The sequence below is a fragment of the Ctenocephalides felis genome, unplaced genomic scaffold (assembly GCF_003426905.1).
Source record: "Ctenocephalides felis isolate EL2017-DRISC unplaced genomic scaffold, ASM342690v1 CF-g0.4_SCAFFOLD_03573, whole genome shotgun sequence".
NCBI lineage: Eukaryota > Metazoa > Arthropoda > Insecta > Siphonaptera > Pulicidae > Ctenocephalides > Ctenocephalides felis.
The window spans coordinates 19,140,465-19,159,248 of NW_020539727.1; the positions used below are offsets into that span (position 1 = coordinate 19,140,465).

Here is an 18,784-nt window from a genome sequence, read left to right on the forward strand (position 1 = left end):
ATCATATTTTATTAAACAAAAAAACAATTAGAATGTTTAAAATTAATTAATAAAAATTGCTCGGAATAGACAATACCTGAGTTTAGCTTAATTGTTTTTAAAAGTAAAATTGATATTAACAAGTATACTAGAAAATACTCCCATACTTGCTAGCAAATTATGCTTAATTGTTTTTAAAGCCTGATATAATAATTCTAAGTTTTTTGTTCTTTAATTTGTAGCTTTTGGGGTTTAAAACTCTTTTTTTTAAGTTTGTGTAGAGGAAGTTACTTCTTGAAGAAGAAGTCACACTGATTTAAATTCATATATACACTGGTATAAAAATCTAAATTAATATATACAAAACCTTTCTGGGAACCATTGCAGACTGATAAGATATCAAATGCTATTGAACCGATATGATTTCAAGAATCAAAACGCTTTCATCTATCCTTTATATTTGGCTATATTTATCATTTTCCATTTATACAGTGAAAACCGACTTTTCTCACTAAAAAACCGGTTTTCGAATTCCATAATTTTCGCCAAAAAAACGGTTTTTAAAAACCTAGTCTTTTTCTATTTTAGATCCTACCAAGTACTTTGGATGCGAGCTGGGCGCCCAGACGCAGTTCGATTTCAAGAACGAGCGCTTCATTGTGAACGGATCGCACGATGCGAGCAAGTTGCAGGATTTGCTCGATGTCTTTATAAGAAAGTTTGTACTTTGTCCGGAGTGCGATAACCCGGAGACGGATTTGCTAGTCAGCGCCAAGAAGGGCACCATCAGCCAGGTAAAGGAATTTGAAAAAAGAATTATTTGTTAGACTGTTATTCAGGCAGTTTGTTAGTTAGGTTACTCAATTAATTTCTTTTATTCAGATGAACAGTTAATTAATTTATTCAGTCAGTTAGATCAATTATTTGTTTGATCAGCCAGTCAGTTTGCTAATTTATTCATTTGGTCGTTCATTTTGGTCAGCTCAGTTGATTTATTCAGTCAGTGAGTTAGTTCTCTTATCTTCCTCAAAATAATTCTAAATAACTTGATTTTTTAGTCATTTTTTTTTCGCTTTCGCAGCCATTTAAGAGTTAGACAGCCATTTGAGCGTTTTCAAAAAAAGTTGGTCCATCATTAACTTGAAGAATTGTACTTTCGAATAAAAAAAGAAATTTAAAAATATCCAGTAGTTTTTTATAGTATTTTCAAAAAAAAAAAAAAATTGGCGGACCCTATAGTTACGTAAAATTTTTCGAATTTACGAAAAAATCGTAATATATATTTTTTTTTTTTGAAAATGTTTACACGTGCCATATTACTAGGCCCTGCCCTTCCCCACGTGATTTTTTTTTGTCAAATTTTATATTTAAAACAAATATATTCGATTATTTACAAGTTGAGTAGCTATTGTTTTTAAAAGGTAGCAAGATATTATTCTTTATTTTTATTAAAACAATATTCTTTTTATGGATTTATTTTTCTAATATTTTCGTTTGCATGTGGAGTAATGTATCTACAAGTTAATTGATTAATCTGACAATCAGTAATGTAGCTAACTAATTAGTATGTCTGTCGATTAGCTAGCTAATTAATAAGCGAGCCAGTCATCTGGTTAATTAATTAGTAAATTAGTTGGGCAACTAATTAATTATTTACTCATGGAAGTGAGTTATTGAACTAACTAATTAGTCAGGCAGTGAGTTGTTTAGCTAATTAATTTGTCCGTCAGGTAATTAATGAGTCAATTGGCTAACTAATTAATAAATCAGTTACCTAGTTAGCTAATTAATAATCTTGTCAGTCAGTCATCTAGTTAATTCATTAGTCAATTAGTTAATTGGCCTGTTAATTATATTCTTAGCCAGTGAGTTATTAGTTAGCCAGTGAGTTATTAGTTAATTAATTACTAAGGTGAACAGCTAGGAAATTAATTAGCCTCAATCAGCTAGCTAAATAATTAATCGGAAAGTCGATCAGATGGCTAATTAATTAGTCAGTAAGTCGATCAGGTAGCTCATTATTAAGCTAGTCAGTCAGTCATCTAATTAATTTACTAGTCAGTTGACCGGGTAATTAATTATGTTGTTAGACAGTAGGTTGTTCAGTTAATTAATTAGTAACGCGAACAGCTAGCTAATTAATTAATCATTAACTCTATCAACTGGCTAATTAATTAGTAATTGAGTTGATGGCTAATTAATTAGTTATTACGTCGATCAGCTTGCTAATTAATTAGTCATTAAGTCGATTAGCTAGCTAATTAATTAGTCAGTCATCTAGCTAACTAATTAAATAGTCAGTTGGCCAGATAATTAATTATTTAGTCAAATAATAAGTCGTTTAGCTAACTAAGGCAGATAGACAGTTTAGCAAGATAGGCAGTGAGTTGTTTGGCTAATTAGTTAGTCATTAAGTCGATCAGTTAGCTAATTAATTAATCATTAAGATCAGCTAACTAATTAATTCGTCATTAAGTCGATTAATTAGTCGGTTCATCGAGTGCTCAGCTAGTAGTAGCTCATCTAGCTAATTAATTAATTATTAAGTCAATCAGCTAGCTAATTCTTTAGTCAGATAGTAGCTCAACTAGGTATTTCTTTACTCAGTCAGTAGATCATCTAGCTAAATCTTCAGTCTGTAGATCAGCTAGGTAATTATTTAGCTAGTCGGTTATCTAGCTAATGATTTAGTAAATTAGTTGTCTATCTACTGACTGAGTCAGTAAACTAGCTAACTAATTAATCAGTCAGTCAGTCCTTTAGCTAACTAATTAGTCAGTAAATCGTCTAGTTAATTAATTAGCCAGTCAGCTAACTAATTAATTAGTCACTTTACTACTTGGCTTATTTATTGATTTATTTTCTTGTTGATTTATTCCCATATCTCTATTGAATAATCTGTATGTTCTATAATTCTATAATTTTTAGGGTTGCAAAGCCTGCGGTTTCCATGGACCATTGGAATTCAATCACAAATTGAACACTTTTATTTTGAAAAATCCACCCAATTTGGATCCAGCAGTACAGGTAAGATTGATTTAAATTATCTTACTAATAATACTGAAGTATCTAAATTCATAACACCAGATAACTTTAAGGGTTTCATCAATTATACTGATTAGAAGTTATACCTTGCAGTTGTATTAGACTTTTACCACTACTGAGGATATCCCAAATAATTCAACAAATATTACTAGCTTTATATTTTAATAATAATATTTTCTGATGGTTAATTTGTCATTTATAAAATCATGTTCTAAAGTAGTAGCTTGATAAGATTGTATTATATATTTTTTATATATGATTTATTGGCTTTATAAACTAGTACATTAGACATATACTAAATTACATAATATCTACACTATCTCTTAAAGTCTAGTCTTACGTATATATCATTGTTTTATGTATTAGGTTGTCAAATATCTCCCTTCCGCTTTTTTGCTCTTGGTTTATAATACAAAAAGGCGGAAGGGAGATATTTGACAACCTAATATATTTCTTTTATAATTTTATATTATTAGATTTGATGTAAGTATAAAGAGCACGATATAATGTTGTATCTGCCAGCACTGTTATAAAATTAATTGGAAGGGAGATTTTTTGTTTGATTATTTCCTCCTATTGTATTATATTTTATAACTAGTTTTGTCTTCTTCTTGTCATCACATTATCATTGAAATTCATGTTAGTGGTCGTAATTGTTTAGTAAATTGTTGTTTTATTATTTTTCAGGGTTCGAGTTTGACCGAGGGCAAAAAGCGTAGCAAGCGCAGCAAGAAATCAGGCGAGACCAACGGCACCGCCGACACGCCCAGCAAAGACGGCGGCGATCATGCCGGCGAACTTAATGTCGAAGCACCCGATGTTGTCGCCAACAATGGGGTAAATAACCACAAACCACAAATCAACCCTTCTATCTAGAGAATGCAATACCGATGGAAAATTTCAATACCGGTATTTCGGTAATTTTTTATTTTAAAACCGGAATACCGGTGAATTACCGGTATTTTTATTATCTTAAACAAACGTTAACAAAATTGAAAGTTACTAGTTCAGATATAAAAAAAATGTATATACAACTACAACTATATTCAACTAAACAACAAAATAAAACAATAAGTTTATGTTTTTAAATAATAATTTAACAAAAGTATATCCAATTTAATTAATTTATTATCACTATCGAGTATATTGAGTACTTTTCACCAAAAACAAACTTATGAGTAAGAAAGACCAAAAACTCATAAAAGATCATATTACATTATTATAGATAACTGTATTGTATGTATCCAATGTGTTAAATTAGCATAATCTCCAATATTTAAAAAAAAAATTTTTTCTACACTAATTTTAAGTCGGATACTTTGTCGAGATAAATAATAAGTTACTATAATCGTTGAGTATTGTTATTCAAAACAATGTGATGCTTCTATAGTATTTTCAAACTTCGAAACGTTTTTAAAAAATAATGTTTTATAATTGTAATAAGAAGCAAAAATAATTAGTATTTATCATAATTATTATGTATAAAGTTAGAAAAAATAAAGATTACGCAGAGCTAATTTGTATGATATAAATTATTTTAACGCAAATATTACTGAAAAAAACCGTTACATTTTTACATAAGATGAAACAAACTTCATTATTATCTATCAGTCCGATTCTATTTATTGTAACACGATATGAAGCCCTTTGGAAAGCAATAAATATTCAGTTTAATGACGAGTTGAGATAATATTTGACATTTGTTTATCTTATAGAATCACTTGAAGATATAGCTGTTTATGCGATTATGGAATTTAAAGATAAATTTGTTCCGAAAAATTTAAACTTTAGTGTATTATGTATCAAATTGCGCTTATGTAAAAATACCGAAAATACCGGTATTTTTGGTGAAAATACCGCCGAAAAATCGGGCGGTTTACCGGTAATTCGGTATACCGGTATACCGGCATTGCATTCCCTACTTCTATCTATCCAAAATACACCTTTCTATATTTTATTCTTTTTTCTTCTAGGAAGAAGAGGACGACGAAGAATGGGCAGTAGATGTCTCCGAGGAGGCCGTCCGGGCGCGCATGTTAGACTTGACGGACGGCGCGAAGGGCATGACCATCTCCGATGACCTCGACAAGCCGGAGAAGGAGCGCATGGACATCTTTTACGAATTCGTGAAGCAAAGAAAAGCGCAGGGCCTGCTCGAGATACAGCAGACGCACAAGGAGCTTGCTGGCGAGGCGGAAAGGTAAGAGGATAATAGACACAGGACTTACATGAGACGGGATGAACAACTTTGCTTTCTTTCCAGGTTGGAGATCAAATCCAAAGCCACACTCATCCTGGCAGAGTTGCTGTTCACTTCAAATATAATATCAGAAGTCCGAAAATACCGCACCCTGCTGTTGCGTTTCACACACGACGACTCCAAGGCGCAACGTTATCTCTTGAATGGACTGGAGCAGATTGTAGCTTTGCACAAGGTACTGTACTTTCGTTACGAAGTTACAGAATTTATTAACACTATTCCTACCGGGACCGGTCAAATGACCGTTTTTGATTTTTCGATTAGTATTTTTCACATCAAACGTAATTGAATCGTCATCAAACTTCATGACTTTTCCTAATATGTGAGTATAATACATTTTTCAATGTAAATTGGTTTATTAAATTTTTATTTTTGGAAAAAAAATTATATACTGTCTTGCCAACCGCGACCGGTCATTTGACCGGTAGTACGAAAGACGATGTTCGGGCATTTTTTGTAATAATTGTTAAGAATATGATCGAACTTACAAGAAAAAGTAAATTCAGAAGAATTTAGAGTGGTAAAAGCTGCTTTCTGCAAATTTACATGCATTTTGCCAAATCTGTATACACGCTGCGCATATGAGGGAAGGAGTATAAATATTGGTATTCTACGGTATACAAAGTGGGTTTTCTCATGTAGACAGATTTTTACGAAGGAATCCAAACAACAAATTGATAGGTTTTTTATTGAATCCAAAGGTTGGTTCAACTACATTGACAGCAAACAAAATTGTTGTAAAAGACCACGTATTACTATCGACAAACATATATTTTCACTAAAGGTAAGGTGTAAATTTATTCAACACATGTTCAATAATATTCAGGAAAACGTAGTATAAAATTTTAGTAACTGTTCAATATACGATGTAAATATAATTATGCCCAGCAAATCGCACAAATGGGGTGTAAAATTTTCATAACCATCCAGTATATGTAGAAAACTGAGAGTTTCTTTGAAGATTTATAACCAATGAAACCGTATTATCAAAATCGCTAGTACGATGTAATAAATTTAACGTTTTTACCATCCTACTTATAGCTAAACTGTTAATAAAAAAAAAAAACTGATTGTAGGTACAATTGAAGCAATATAACAGCTACAAATACTGGTAGATCTAAAAATCAAGGACTTTACTCAAATAATATTTACAATTTTGGAAGCTAAGAAAGAAGATTCTAATTTTCACTTACATACACATAACGTTGAAAAAATTTAACTAATACGGGAGTCAATTCAATTGGTATTAGCGTCGTGTTTGGTGCAGATATCATTCATAAAGTAGTCAGAAATCATTCGGTAAAATATGAATTTTAGAGAGAATTTATCAAAAATTTACAATATTTTGTACAAGGCAGGAACTTTCTATTCCAATTAACTTCCCGTATAGTTCCAACAAGAATTCAGAAAAAAATCAACTAAGTACAAATACATACAAAACAAATTTCCTAAAAGAAAATATTCCAGATAATGTTTTAGAAAGATGATAGGGCGAACAAAATCAGCCAAAAACGTGAAAAATGCGTGTGCAGAAAATACAATCTAAGAAAAAAAATCGTAAAAAATTGGATAAAACAGAACAAAATGTAGATTTCGCATTCTAAAATAAAAGTAATATTTTGTATTTGTATTTATAAACTCTTAATCTAGCATTAACTCTTCATTCAATACTGAAAAATATAGATTTGGCATGACCGGTCATTTGACCGGTCGCGGTAGGAATAGTAAACATGAAATGTCGATAGGAATAGTGTTAAAACTCTCTTTCGATAATTCAGGTTGTTGGGTTATAGTTTAACCCTTGTATCTGCGGACTGTATTAAACACTGATTTGTTTGTATATTATATATTTGTTGCAGTTCTAATTACAATCACTGATTTGTTACTAAGTTATAGTGAAAGAAGATATATTTATTGGTTATTATACATGTTGTTAAGAGGACTTTACTTTTAGAAGTGAACCACCAGTTCAATTAAAAGACTCCGCTACCCTCTACCAAGAGTAGCAACCATTCCATGTAAAGTCTAATGCCCTAAAGTTTGTCACCTTCATGGCCAATATAATATACCGAAAATACGTCCGAACAGTACAACAATTATCATCTCCACCATCAACGATCAATTTCCTTTACCTCCTGTGTCTATTTCCAGGATACTTTGCTCAACAAGGTGCCGGGCATATTGAAGCTGTTCTACGATGCTGATATTTTGGAAGAGAAGGCGCTACTCGATTGGGGCGGCAAGGTGTCCAAGAAGTACATCTCGAAGGAATTGTGCCAGGAGATTCATACCAAGGCTGAACCTTTCATTCGCTGGTTGCAGGAGGCCGAGGAGGAGGACAGCGATAGCGAGGATAGCGATGAGGATGATCTCGAGGTAAATGATAAAAATTAATACTTATGTATAAATAATATATAGACTCGCTAAGAAGTCAAACTTCTTCATGTGGAATTGATAATAGTTGGGGAAAAAATTCATTTTTTGTTAACTCATATATGGTTTTTTTTAAGCAGTTCTTGACCAACTATTTTGAAACTTTTTTTTTCATAGCTTTATTAATTATACACAATTCAATGTATCTTTCAATTATTATATTAGAGTGCAGAAAGTAAGATGAGAAATATTGGGTTTCTATATTCTCCTGTATATATATGTATTGTTCTTATGAAAAGTTATGCAAACATTGTGAATAATTTAATTCATATTACAACGTTATTTGGCAATCTAGAACATCTAGAACGTTTTTGGACATTCTATGACAATCTATAAAGTTTTTGATCAATTTAGAAGAATTTAGAAGGCTTTTGAACAAGATAGAAACAACAAGATAGTTTTTGGACAAAATTGAACTATTTAGAACTTTCTTCTACTGTTTAGGAAGTTTTTAGACAATTTAAAACGTTTTTCGAACAATTTAGTACGTTTTTTTGGCAATCTAGAAAATCTAGAACGTTTTTGGACATTCTAGGACAAACTAGAATGTTTTTGATCTATTTAAGAAAATTTAGGACGTTTTTGGACAAAATATATAAGCATTTAGAACATTTCTGGACAAAATAGAACAAATCAGAATATTTTTGGATAATATAAAACATTTTTGGGCAATTCACCACGTTTTTGGATAATTTACAACATTTTTTGATAATATACAACATATTCGGCTAATTTAGAACGTTTTTGGATAATATAGAACATTTTTTATCAATTCTCTACGTTTTTGAATAAAGTAGAACATATTTGGCCTACTCACAATGTTTTTGGATTATTCAGAACATTTTTGGACAATTTTTTTTATTTGCATGGTTTTATTGTCAATCAAAATAATATACATTTTTTAAGACAATATGCTGGGTTTTGGACAATTTAGAAAGTTTTTTTTACACTATATAGAACATTTTTGAAAAATTTAGAACGTTATTGCAATATAAAGAATTTTTTGGTCAATTTAAAACGTTTTTGGATTATTCAGAAGATTTTTGGACAATTCTTACATTTTTGGATTGGTTACGATTTTTGGACAATTCGAAACGTCTTTGGATTATTTAGAACGTTTTTGCACTATAAAGAATATTTTTGGACAAGTCAGATCATTTTCACACTATTCAGAAAATTTTTGGACAATTCAGAACTTTTTTGGATAATTTACAACATTTTTGGCCAATTTAGAACGTTTTTATGCTGAGTAGAACATTTTTGGCCAATTTCGAACGTTTTTGGATAATTTACAACGTTTTTGGATAAATTGAAGCAATTTGGCCAATTCAAAACATTGTGCGATAATTTAGTAAGTTTTGGGCAGTTTGAATAATTTGTAACGTTTTTTGGAAAGGTTTGGCTAATTTGGAACGAATATTGAACGAATAAAACTAAATTTTTGTTTTGAATATTTTCAGACAATGTAAAGCATTGTGTAGACAATTTCGGGGAAAATTTAGAACTTTTTTTTTTAAAACAATTTATAATAGTAACAATAATGGTAATGATCATTTTATACGGTCCAGAACATTGTGGAATAATTTAGAACATTTAGAACGTTTTTGAACAATTTAGAACATGGTGAAAAAAAATTAGAACAATTTGGATCGTTTTTGGACAGTTGAAAACAATTCATAACAGTTTTTGTAAATTTAATACTTTTTTACTTTATATAGATCGTTTTGGGTCAATTTAGAATATCATGAGACGGTTTAAGATGTTTTTTTAAAACTATTTAGAAGGTTTTTTTACTCTGTTTAGAACGTTTTTGGCTAATTTAGAACATTTTTGGACAATTTAGAACATCTTTGGACAATTTAGAACATTTTTGGACAATTTAGAACATTTTTGGACAATTTAGAACATTTTTGGACAATTCAGAACATTTTTGGACAATTCAAAAAGGTTTTTTGGATAATTCGGTACATTTTTGAACAATTTAAAATGTTTTTGGATAATTTAGAATTTTTTTTGATATTTTAGTACGTTTTTGGATGATATAGAACATTTTTGGGAAATTTAGACAGTTTTTAGATAATTTATAGATAATTTAGAGCGTTTTTGGATCATTCGGAACATTTTTGGATAATTTAAAATGTTTTTGGATAATTCGGAACGTTTATGGATAATTTAGAATGTTTTTGCACAATAAAGAGCATTTTTGGAAATTTCTCACATTGGTGAAACAGTTTACATTTTTTTTTAAAGTATAACGTTGTTTTTAAGTCTGAAATCTTGGAAAGTTATTTTAGACAATTTGGGACGTTTTTACTAAATTTCGAACGTTTTCACTAAATTTGGAACGTGTTTACTCGATTTAGAACGTTTTTACTCATTGTCGAACGCTTTTGGTAAGAAAACTCTGAACCTTCTTTGACAATTCGGAGCATCCGATCAGAATTATTCAAAAAGCATTTAACTTGAGGTGACATAATAAAGAACTGATTACATTTTTGTGATGGCATATCCAGAAGTTTTGGAGATACAGAAACAAGTTTTTAAAAAACGCCATTTGGAGCCCAAAAATGTTTATTGGACTTACGCACATCAAATTACCAGATATATGATGGAGATTTAATTTTTCTTTCAGATCGAGTACAACGACCGTGCAAAAGTGTCCGCCCTCAAAGACATGACAAAACCGATTGTTGCACCAAAACAGCAACCAGTAGAAGACCCGGCTGACGATTTTGACATTGATGCCATATAAAACCATGGAGCACCCCCCAAATCACCATTGACCACAACCTCACACACCACCATTCGCAACCATAATAAAAAACTAGTATATAAAAAAAATTACAAAAAAAGCAAATCAAATCAAATCAAATTCTTATTATGCTGTATATCAAATAAATTAATAAATAAAATGTCTTTTACTATAAGTAGATATATATAAATATATATTATAAATGAAATAGTTTACATGAATTTCTTTCCTATGGCTTTGTGATTGTAAATTGCTCTCAATTTATTATTATTTTTTTTTAAGATAGTTTCTCTTCTTGTATTGTTTTTAATTCGGTTTTTATTATCGATCAATCAATGTGTATTATTGTAAATGTTGAATAAAATTTATGCACGATTGACCTATTGAGCAAGATTTAACTGCCGGATTTATTGACGGTGGTTACGTCATTAGGGATTTTGTGTAAGATTGAAAAAAAAATTATGGTTGTTTTTTAATTGATGGTGAGGTATTGGTTGGATTTTCAGGAGGAAATCAAGTTTATATATATATATATATATATATATATATATATATATATATATAAAGATTATTTTCATATAAAATATCCAAAGGTATTATTTAGCAATAAATAGAAAGTTTGGGACATTTTTTTTTTTTGTTTTTGTCAAATAACTCACAAATTTTACATAAAAGCACACTTTTTCAGTTAGATAGGGTGAAACTAGATAAAATTTACAAAATTTCCTAAAAAACACTTTTATACACTCTAATATGAGGGTTTTGAATAAAATGACTTTGATATTTCATTATTTAGCAATTAATAGAAAATTCGGGACATTTTTTTGGTTTTTGTCAAATAACTCAATTTGGATTTAGAATATTTTGATACAATTTATAACGGTTTTGGATAATTTAGAACCATTTTTGGACAGTTTAGAATGTTTTTGGTGAATTTAGAACCATTTTTGCACAGTTTAGAATGTTTTTGGTGAATTTAGAAGGATTTACAATGTTCTGGTACAATTTAGAACGTTTTTGGAGAGTTTAGAAGCATTTAAAAAAATTTCGAACAATATAGATAGTTTTTGAACAATTTAGATCGTTTTGCACAGTTTACAACAATTTAGAACGATCTTTTTGACTGTTAGGATAATTTAGAACGTTTTTGGACAACTTAGAATGATTCAGAACGTTTGTGGACAATTTAGAATAACTTAAAACGATATTCGGACAATTTACAGTTTTTTTGACGATCTAGAACGTTTTTGGACATTCTATAACAATCTATAACGTTTTTGACCAATTTAGAAGAATTAAGAAGGCTTTTGTACAAGATAGAAATAACTCAGAACGTTTTTGGATAAAATTGAACTATTTTGAACTTCCTTTTACTGTTTAGGATGTGTTTAGACAATTTAAAACGTTTTACGAACGATTTAGTACGTTTTTTTTGGCAATCTAGAAAATCTAGAACGTTTTTGGACATTCTAGGACAAACTAAAATGTTTTTGATCTATAGATATAAAAGTTTTGAATAAAATGACTTTGAATTCGATATTTCATTCTTTAGCAAAATTTTGAGGATTTTTTGGTTTTTGTCAAATAACTCAAAAATTTTATATGAAGGCACCCTTTTTTAGTTATATGGGGTGAAACTAGATAAAATTTACAACATTTTCTAGGAAATATGTTTATACACTCCGATATAAATGTTTTGAATAAAACGACTTTAAATACGATATATCATTCTTTAGTAGCAATAAATAGAAAATTCGGGACATTTTTTTGGTTTTTGTCAAATAACTCACAAAGTTTATATGAAAGCACCCTTTTTCAATTAGATGGGGTGAAGCTAGATAAAATTTACAACATTTTCATTAAAACAGTTGTTTACACTCTGATATAAAAGTTTTGAATAAAACGACTTTGAGTTTGATATTTGGTTTTATCACCAAGCTTCCCATCTTGTCTTTGCGCACAAAATGTCGCTATGGAGGTTTGTCAATATGGGAGTGTACGACCTTAGTTGTAAATTGTGATAATTAAACGTAATTATTATACAAACAGGCTAAATATTTACAATTATTATAACAAATATTTATTTAATAAATTTATCATTTAATTTGGGTGGAAAACAAACACATGTATTAAATTTGAGAAGATATCACAGAGTAAATGTCAAAGTGACAGGTTAGGTAAATGACAGCTGGGTTAAAAATTGTTGAATAAAATGATAAATTGGGATATATCAAGCTAAGCAGTTTATTTAATGAATTTAAAATAGTAATACAAACACGTTGTGTATTAATTTTAACACCAGTGTGTTTGCAGTATAAGAAATTCAACCCAACCCAAGACTAACCTTCATTGACCCAACTTAACTTTTACCACAATGGCGGAGTTAGCAGCCCTAATATCCAACGAAATCCCCGAAGGGCGTCACAACCTGACCTCAAGCCACACAAACCTCGAAAGAGTCGCCGAATACTGTGAAGCCAACTATTTCCAATCCGAGAACAAACGTATGGCCCTCGAAGAGACCAAAAACTACACCACACAATCCCTGGCCAGTGTCGCTTACCAGATCAACACTCTGGCTTACAATTTTTTGCAACTTCTGGACCTGCAGACGTCCCAATTGGACGAGATGGAAAGCCAGATGAACCATATTTCGCAAACTGTTATGATACATAAGGAAAAGGTTGCAAGAAGGGAAATCGGGGTGCTGACTGCTAATAAAGTTAGTAATAGGCAGTATAAGATTATTGCGCCTGCTAATCCGGAGAAGCCTATTAAGTATGTTAGGAAACCCATTGATTACAGCCGTAAGTAGAAAGTTAATTATTCAATTATTTAAAGTTACATATAAATATAAATATAAATATAAATATAAATAAATAAAAATAAAAAGGAAAGAGAAAGAGAAATGAGAAAGAGAAAGAGAAAGAGAAAGAAAAGAGAAAGAGAAAGAGAAAGAGAAAAGATCGAGAAAGAGAAAGAGAAAGAGAAAGAGAAAGGAAAGAGAAAGAGAAAGAGCTAAGGAGATAAGAGAGAAGATAAAGAGAAAGAGATAAAGAGAAAGAGAAAGAGAAAGAGAAAGAGAAAGAGAAAGAGAAAGAGAAAGAGAAAGAGAGATAAGAGAAAGAGAAAGAGAAAAGAAGAGAAAGAGAACTAGAAAGAGAAAGAGAAAGAGAAAGAGAAAAGAGAAGAGAAAGAGACTAGAGAGAAATAGAATAGAGAAGAGAAATAGAAAGATAAAGAGAAAGAGAAAGATAAATGAAAATAAAATATAAATAGAGAAATATAAAGAGAAAGCTAGAAAAGAGATAGATAAATATAAATATAAATATAAATATAAATATAAATATAAATATAAATATAAATATAAATATAAATATAAATATATATATAAATGCAAAATATATATATAAATGCAAAATATATATATAAATGCAAAATATATATATAAATGCAAAATATATATATAAATGCAAAATATAAATGTAAATGCAAAATATTAGGTTGTCAAATATCTCCCTTCCGCTTTTTTGCTCTTGGTTTATAATACAAAAAGGCGGAAGGGAGATATTTGACAACCTTATATAAATATGAATATAAATATATTTAATTATTAAATTATTTAATTTAATATTTAGTTTCTGGTAATCAAGGATTTTTTATTTATAGTTTTGGATGAGGTCGGTCATGGGGTACGCACTGATCACCTTCGCCACAAGCAAAGAGGCACCAGCCAAGGCTCAATACAATCTATAGGAGCCGCCAGCATTGTTTCAGCAGCTACTTCTGCAAATGCTGTTGGACCAGCGCCTACTACTAAACCACCAACACCTCCGCAGGCTGCCAGAGTGTCCACTGGGACCTTGGGCAAAGGTAAAAGGATAATTGACCAAGGTAAAATAGCTATGGTATGTTACTAGTCTCTCAAAATTTCAAAAATGCTCGTTCTACAATAACAAATTTAATCTGTATTAAACAATATATAGCTGAGAATCTTGACACTAATGGACAAGTTGATGTTATTTACATTGACTTCAGTTAAGCTTTTGACAAAATTGATCATAACATTCTTCTAACTAAATTATCTAAGATTGGTCTTAATTCTTCACTTATTTTTTTTTTTTAAGAGTTATCTTCATAAACGTAAACAGTTTGTCTATCTTAATGGATTCTTGAGCAGCATTGAAAATATCAGTTCAGGTGTTCCTCAGGGATCCATTCTTGGTCCGCTACTATTTATTATTTTTATTAATGACATTTCTGATATTATTAGCTGTCCACATTTATTATTTGCAGATGATCTCAAACTATATTTCAAACAATTTCTATAACAAATTACATTTAAATATATCAAAGTGCAAGATTCTTAGTTTTTCACATAAGCGCGTTCCGATACATTTTGTTTATAAAATTCCTAACACCAGCATTGATAGATGTAATAAAATTTCAGATTTAGGAGTTTTATTCGATTCTGGTTTGTTTTTAACGGATCATATAACTGATGTTTGTAATAGAGCACATAAATCTTTAGGTTTGATACTGAGAAATTGTAAACAATTCAGTTCTAACAATGCATTTCTTTGCATGTACTATTCTAATGTACGTTCAAAATTAGAATATGGTTCGATTATTTGGTATCCTCATCAAATCAACAACTCTGATGCGATAGAGAAGGTTCAGCGAAAATTTCTGAAATATCTTTATTATAAAACATATAAATTTGACCACAACACTTTACTAAAAGAATTTGGTATTCCTTCCCTTGCCTCACGTCGATTTATCTGTACAATTGTTCTTATTTAAACTTTGCAATAATTCAATAGACTGTCCTCTTAACCAACTATTCTTTAAAATCTAATTCTCTCTTAAATTCGCCTATTCTACTTATGTCCTCTAACTTTAACTCAATTAATAATGAAATAGATATTCACAACACTTCACCTAATCAAATAATCTCCATCTGCACAAGTTAACCTTTTTATTTTCTTTTCAAATATCTCATTATTTTATCTTATTCTGTATATAAATAATATTGTTACATTCTGCATTATATGTAATTTTATGTTAAGCATTTTATGTTAATAACTATATATTGTAATTTTGTATATATTTTAATTGTTATTCATTATGTAAAATAATTGTATTTTTGAGTCCTCTTGGAAGAAATCTGTGGGCTATATATTTAAAATAAATAAATAAATAAATAAAAAGCTAATTCTATGATGTTTGTGCCATTTGGAGGTTACATTTTAACAGTAAGAGATGCCATTTGGCAGTAACTACTTAATATAAGGGACTGGTAACATATCAGAGCTATTTTATCCATTAACCTTATAAGATTCTTTTACAATTTGTTACGTAATCTTTTTCCCCAGGTGGTACTTTGAGCAAAGGCTCCAGAGAGTACCGTACACCACCGATTGTGGCACCACCTCAAGTACCGAGTCACTATGCTCCAAATTATCCAATGGGGCACCCAAGAAGGGAACGAGGACCTGGTTATAGCACTTTGCCTATGGCTGGACAACATAACAGCAACCTGATATTGCCACAAGTGGTAAAATAACTATATATATATATATATATATATATATATATATATATATATATACACACACTAGCTTTGTAACCTTGATCAGTGTCCATAATGCACCGCTATTAATAACATTAAATATAGGAGAAACTATATTTCAAAATAAATTCTATATATATAATATATATATATATATATATACATATATATATATATATATATATATACACTAGCTTTGTAACCTTGATCAGTGCCCATAAAGCAACGCTATTAATAACATTAAATATAGGAGGGAAATATGTCTCAATTTCTTGTTTGTTAATATAACAGTATATTATTATTTTACACAAATTTTGTGTTGAATCAATTTTACATCATAATTATTGTTTTCTGCTGTTTTTCCTGGTTTGGTATGTATAATTTTCTCCTTTTTATATATTTATATTTATTATCAACTTTGTATTTATGTAATATGTTGTTTAGATTACTGAATGATGACACACATCAAGTGTCAAAATAGTATAAATATATATATATATATATATATATCTATATATATATATATATACATATATTTAATTGCCAATTATTATTTATTAGCCAGGAATGGTCCACATGTCTCAGCACGGTATGCAACAAAATAATTTACCACCGCCGCCACCATCAAGTTACCTTGATCATCACAATAGTATGCCACGTATGTTAAATAAATTTATCGATTGAAAAGAAATATCAGTGTTTAATAAGTTTTTATCAATTTCTAGCACCACCGTCTCCGCTTGTGACTGATCAATTGGATCATGGATCTCACACTTTGAACAGAATGTCCACCGGAAGGTAAGTTATATAATTAAAGTCATAATTTGCAATCTTAAAGTCTGCATTTCAACTATGATTTAATAAAAATTTCAATATCCAAGTTTATAAAACAGTTATAAAATAAATAAATAAATAACACAATACAAGCAAACTCTATTATTAATTTTTTTTTTTTAAATATTTAGTAGGATGGGTTCTCAATCGCCACCTTTACCACCGCCTCCGCCTCCGGAGGATGAACATGCTGCTTTTGGCAGACCCAGGACTTCTGGTATGATGCCGATTGTACCAGACGAGGAAGATTTACCCGGATGGGTTCCTAAGAACTACATTGAGAAAGGTAATAATAAATCATTCTTTTCGTATTAAAATTATATTATTTTTGCAGCTCTTACTTTATATAATTCTTACAAATATAAGACTCGATTAGGTTTTGTTTATATTTGTTTATATTTCTTATAAACATACACACGTTTTTTATACTATATTCTATATAAAAGTATATAAAACAATTATTTTTTATTTATTGTTTAGTGTTATTTCACCCAGCAATATGGGTCAACTAAAGCACACTGCAATGCACAACTAGTTTATTTATCAAAATTCTATTATTTTTACAGTTGTGGCAATTTATGACTATTATGCCGATAAAGAGGACGAATTGAGCTTCCAGGAGAGTTCTGTGGTTTATGTTTTGAAGAAAAATGATGACGGCTGGTGGGAGGGTGTTATGGATGGAATTACTGGACTGTTTCCAGGAAATTATGTCGAACCTTGTGTATAATAAAGGTAAAATATAAATGAAATCTAAACCGAAATATTATAGACTCATAATTATGATAAATGGAAGAGTAATTTAAGGTAATTTAGTTTTAGTAAATTAATTTTTAATTCTATATTATGAATTTATACATTGAGATATAAGTACAATTTGTTTTTGATAAATAAATACATATAATAATATAAATATTTACATCAATTTACTATAGTTATAATTTTTAATAGCTGTTTATATTTAATTCTTTACTTGCTTTATATGTTTACAATATACTACATATTTTATAATGTCAATAATAATTGTATCAATAATTATTCAGTATAAAATATATAATAGTTTTAATTCCTGAATTATCCTTTAAATTATCTTTTTAACTTCCCATAGGGTAGTTATAGTAATGGCCCGAAAATCGAAAATGAAAATTTTTGCATTTCTCGACGTTTTGATGGTTTCTGAACATTTTGGCATACCTCAGAAACAATGGATGTGTGTGTGCATATAGGGATACAATTTTTCGTTCACGTTTTCGGGCGCACGGATCAACCGATTTGAATGGTTCAAAAAACATTCGATTCCTATTAATAGGGAGATGTGCTGATTAGTTTTTGGCAAAGGCAGGTCCAGCCGTTACGGAGATATGGAGCAAAGTGTAGAAAATAGAATTCGAGTTTTTGAGAGAATGGATCATCCGATTTGTATGATCCAAAAAACTTTCAGTTCGTAATGACGGGAAAAAGTGGTTATTAGTTTTTGGCAAAGGTAGGCCCAGCGGTTTCGGAGATACAGAGCTAAATGTGCAAAAAATTGCAGTTTTTGAAAGAACTAAGCGTCCGATTTAAATGATTCAAAGAACTTTCTGTGTGTTTCAACAAAATAATTGCTTTTGGAAAAAAAATTTTTGTTTCTAATTTTTTTTTCAAAAAATATTTTGGTAATTTTGGATTAAAAATTCAAAAAATTGCCCAGGCTAAGCACAGTCTAAGCGCCACACTGGTACAAATGTTTACCCAAGTGCGTTTAGACTGTTTATGTTCGGGAGCACTTTTCCAATTTTGTGAAAACTATTGAAAAATGTGAAAATGCCGCCAAGCTAAGCACAGTATAAGTGAAAATGTCGCACAAAATTGTTTGCAAATGCGTTTAGACTGTGACTATGCGGAAGCACTTTTTCAATTTTGTGTAAAT

At 29.9% G+C, this 18,784-nt stretch overlaps 2 protein-coding genes across 4 annotated transcripts in view; both read left to right on the forward strand.

Moving 5' to 3' along the window:
* The window catches only part of LOC113389145 (eukaryotic translation initiation factor 5), a 35,633-nt gene extending 25,040 nt beyond the window's left edge, over positions 1 to 10,593 (forward strand). For both annotated transcript variants that reach the window (XM_026626198.1, XM_026626199.1), the window contains exons 6-12: positions 568 to 773; positions 2,908 to 3,006; positions 3,712 to 3,861; positions 4,998 to 5,224; positions 5,288 to 5,459; positions 7,436 to 7,660; positions 10,350 to 10,593. In XM_026626198.1, the coding sequence (XP_026481983.1) occupies positions 568 to 773; positions 2,908 to 3,006; positions 3,712 to 3,861; positions 4,998 to 5,224; positions 5,288 to 5,459; positions 7,436 to 7,660; positions 10,350 to 10,469 (1,199 nt within the window). In that variant the 3' untranslated portion in view covers positions 10,470 to 10,593. The remainder of the gene's footprint in view (positions 1 to 567; positions 774 to 2,907; positions 3,007 to 3,711; positions 3,862 to 4,997; positions 5,225 to 5,287; positions 5,460 to 7,435; positions 7,661 to 10,349) is intronic.
* Positions 10,594 to 12,444: 1,851 nt separating this feature from the next.
* Positions 12,445 to 17,716, forward strand: LOC113389064 (abl interactor 2). 2 transcript variants are annotated; one of them, XM_026626112.1, is made up of 7 exons: positions 12,445 to 13,276; positions 14,139 to 14,363; positions 15,845 to 16,026; positions 16,603 to 16,699; positions 16,767 to 16,839; positions 17,007 to 17,161; positions 17,442 to 17,716. In XM_026626112.1, the coding sequence occupies exons 1-7, from the start codon at positions 12,844 to 12,846 to the stop codon at positions 17,603 to 17,605; spliced, it is 1,329 nt and encodes a 442-aa protein (XP_026481897.1). In that variant the 5' UTR covers positions 12,445 to 12,843; the 3' UTR covers positions 17,606 to 17,716. The 2 variants fall into 2 exon arrangements, with proteins under 2 accessions (XP_026481897.1, XP_026481898.1); XM_026626113.1 differs by having other exon boundaries at positions 14,139 to 14,342; positions 17,442 to 17,712.
* The last annotated feature ends 1,068 nt before the right edge of the window (positions 17,717 to 18,784 follow it).

Bases quoted from the DNA above. Each gene is read 5' to 3' on its own strand.
- LOC113389064 (XM_026626112.1), top strand. From the start codon at position 12,844: ATGGCGGAGTTAGCAGCCCTAATATCCAACGAAATCCCCGAAGGGCGT. The intron at 13,277-14,138 runs GTAAGTAGAAAG...TTTTATTTATAG, and splicing joins GAAACCCATTGATTACAGCC to TTTTGGATGAGGTCGGTCAT. The intron at 16,840-17,006 runs GTAAGTTATATA...TTAAATATTTAG, and splicing joins AACAGAATGTCCACCGGAAG to TAGGATGGGTTCTCAATCGC.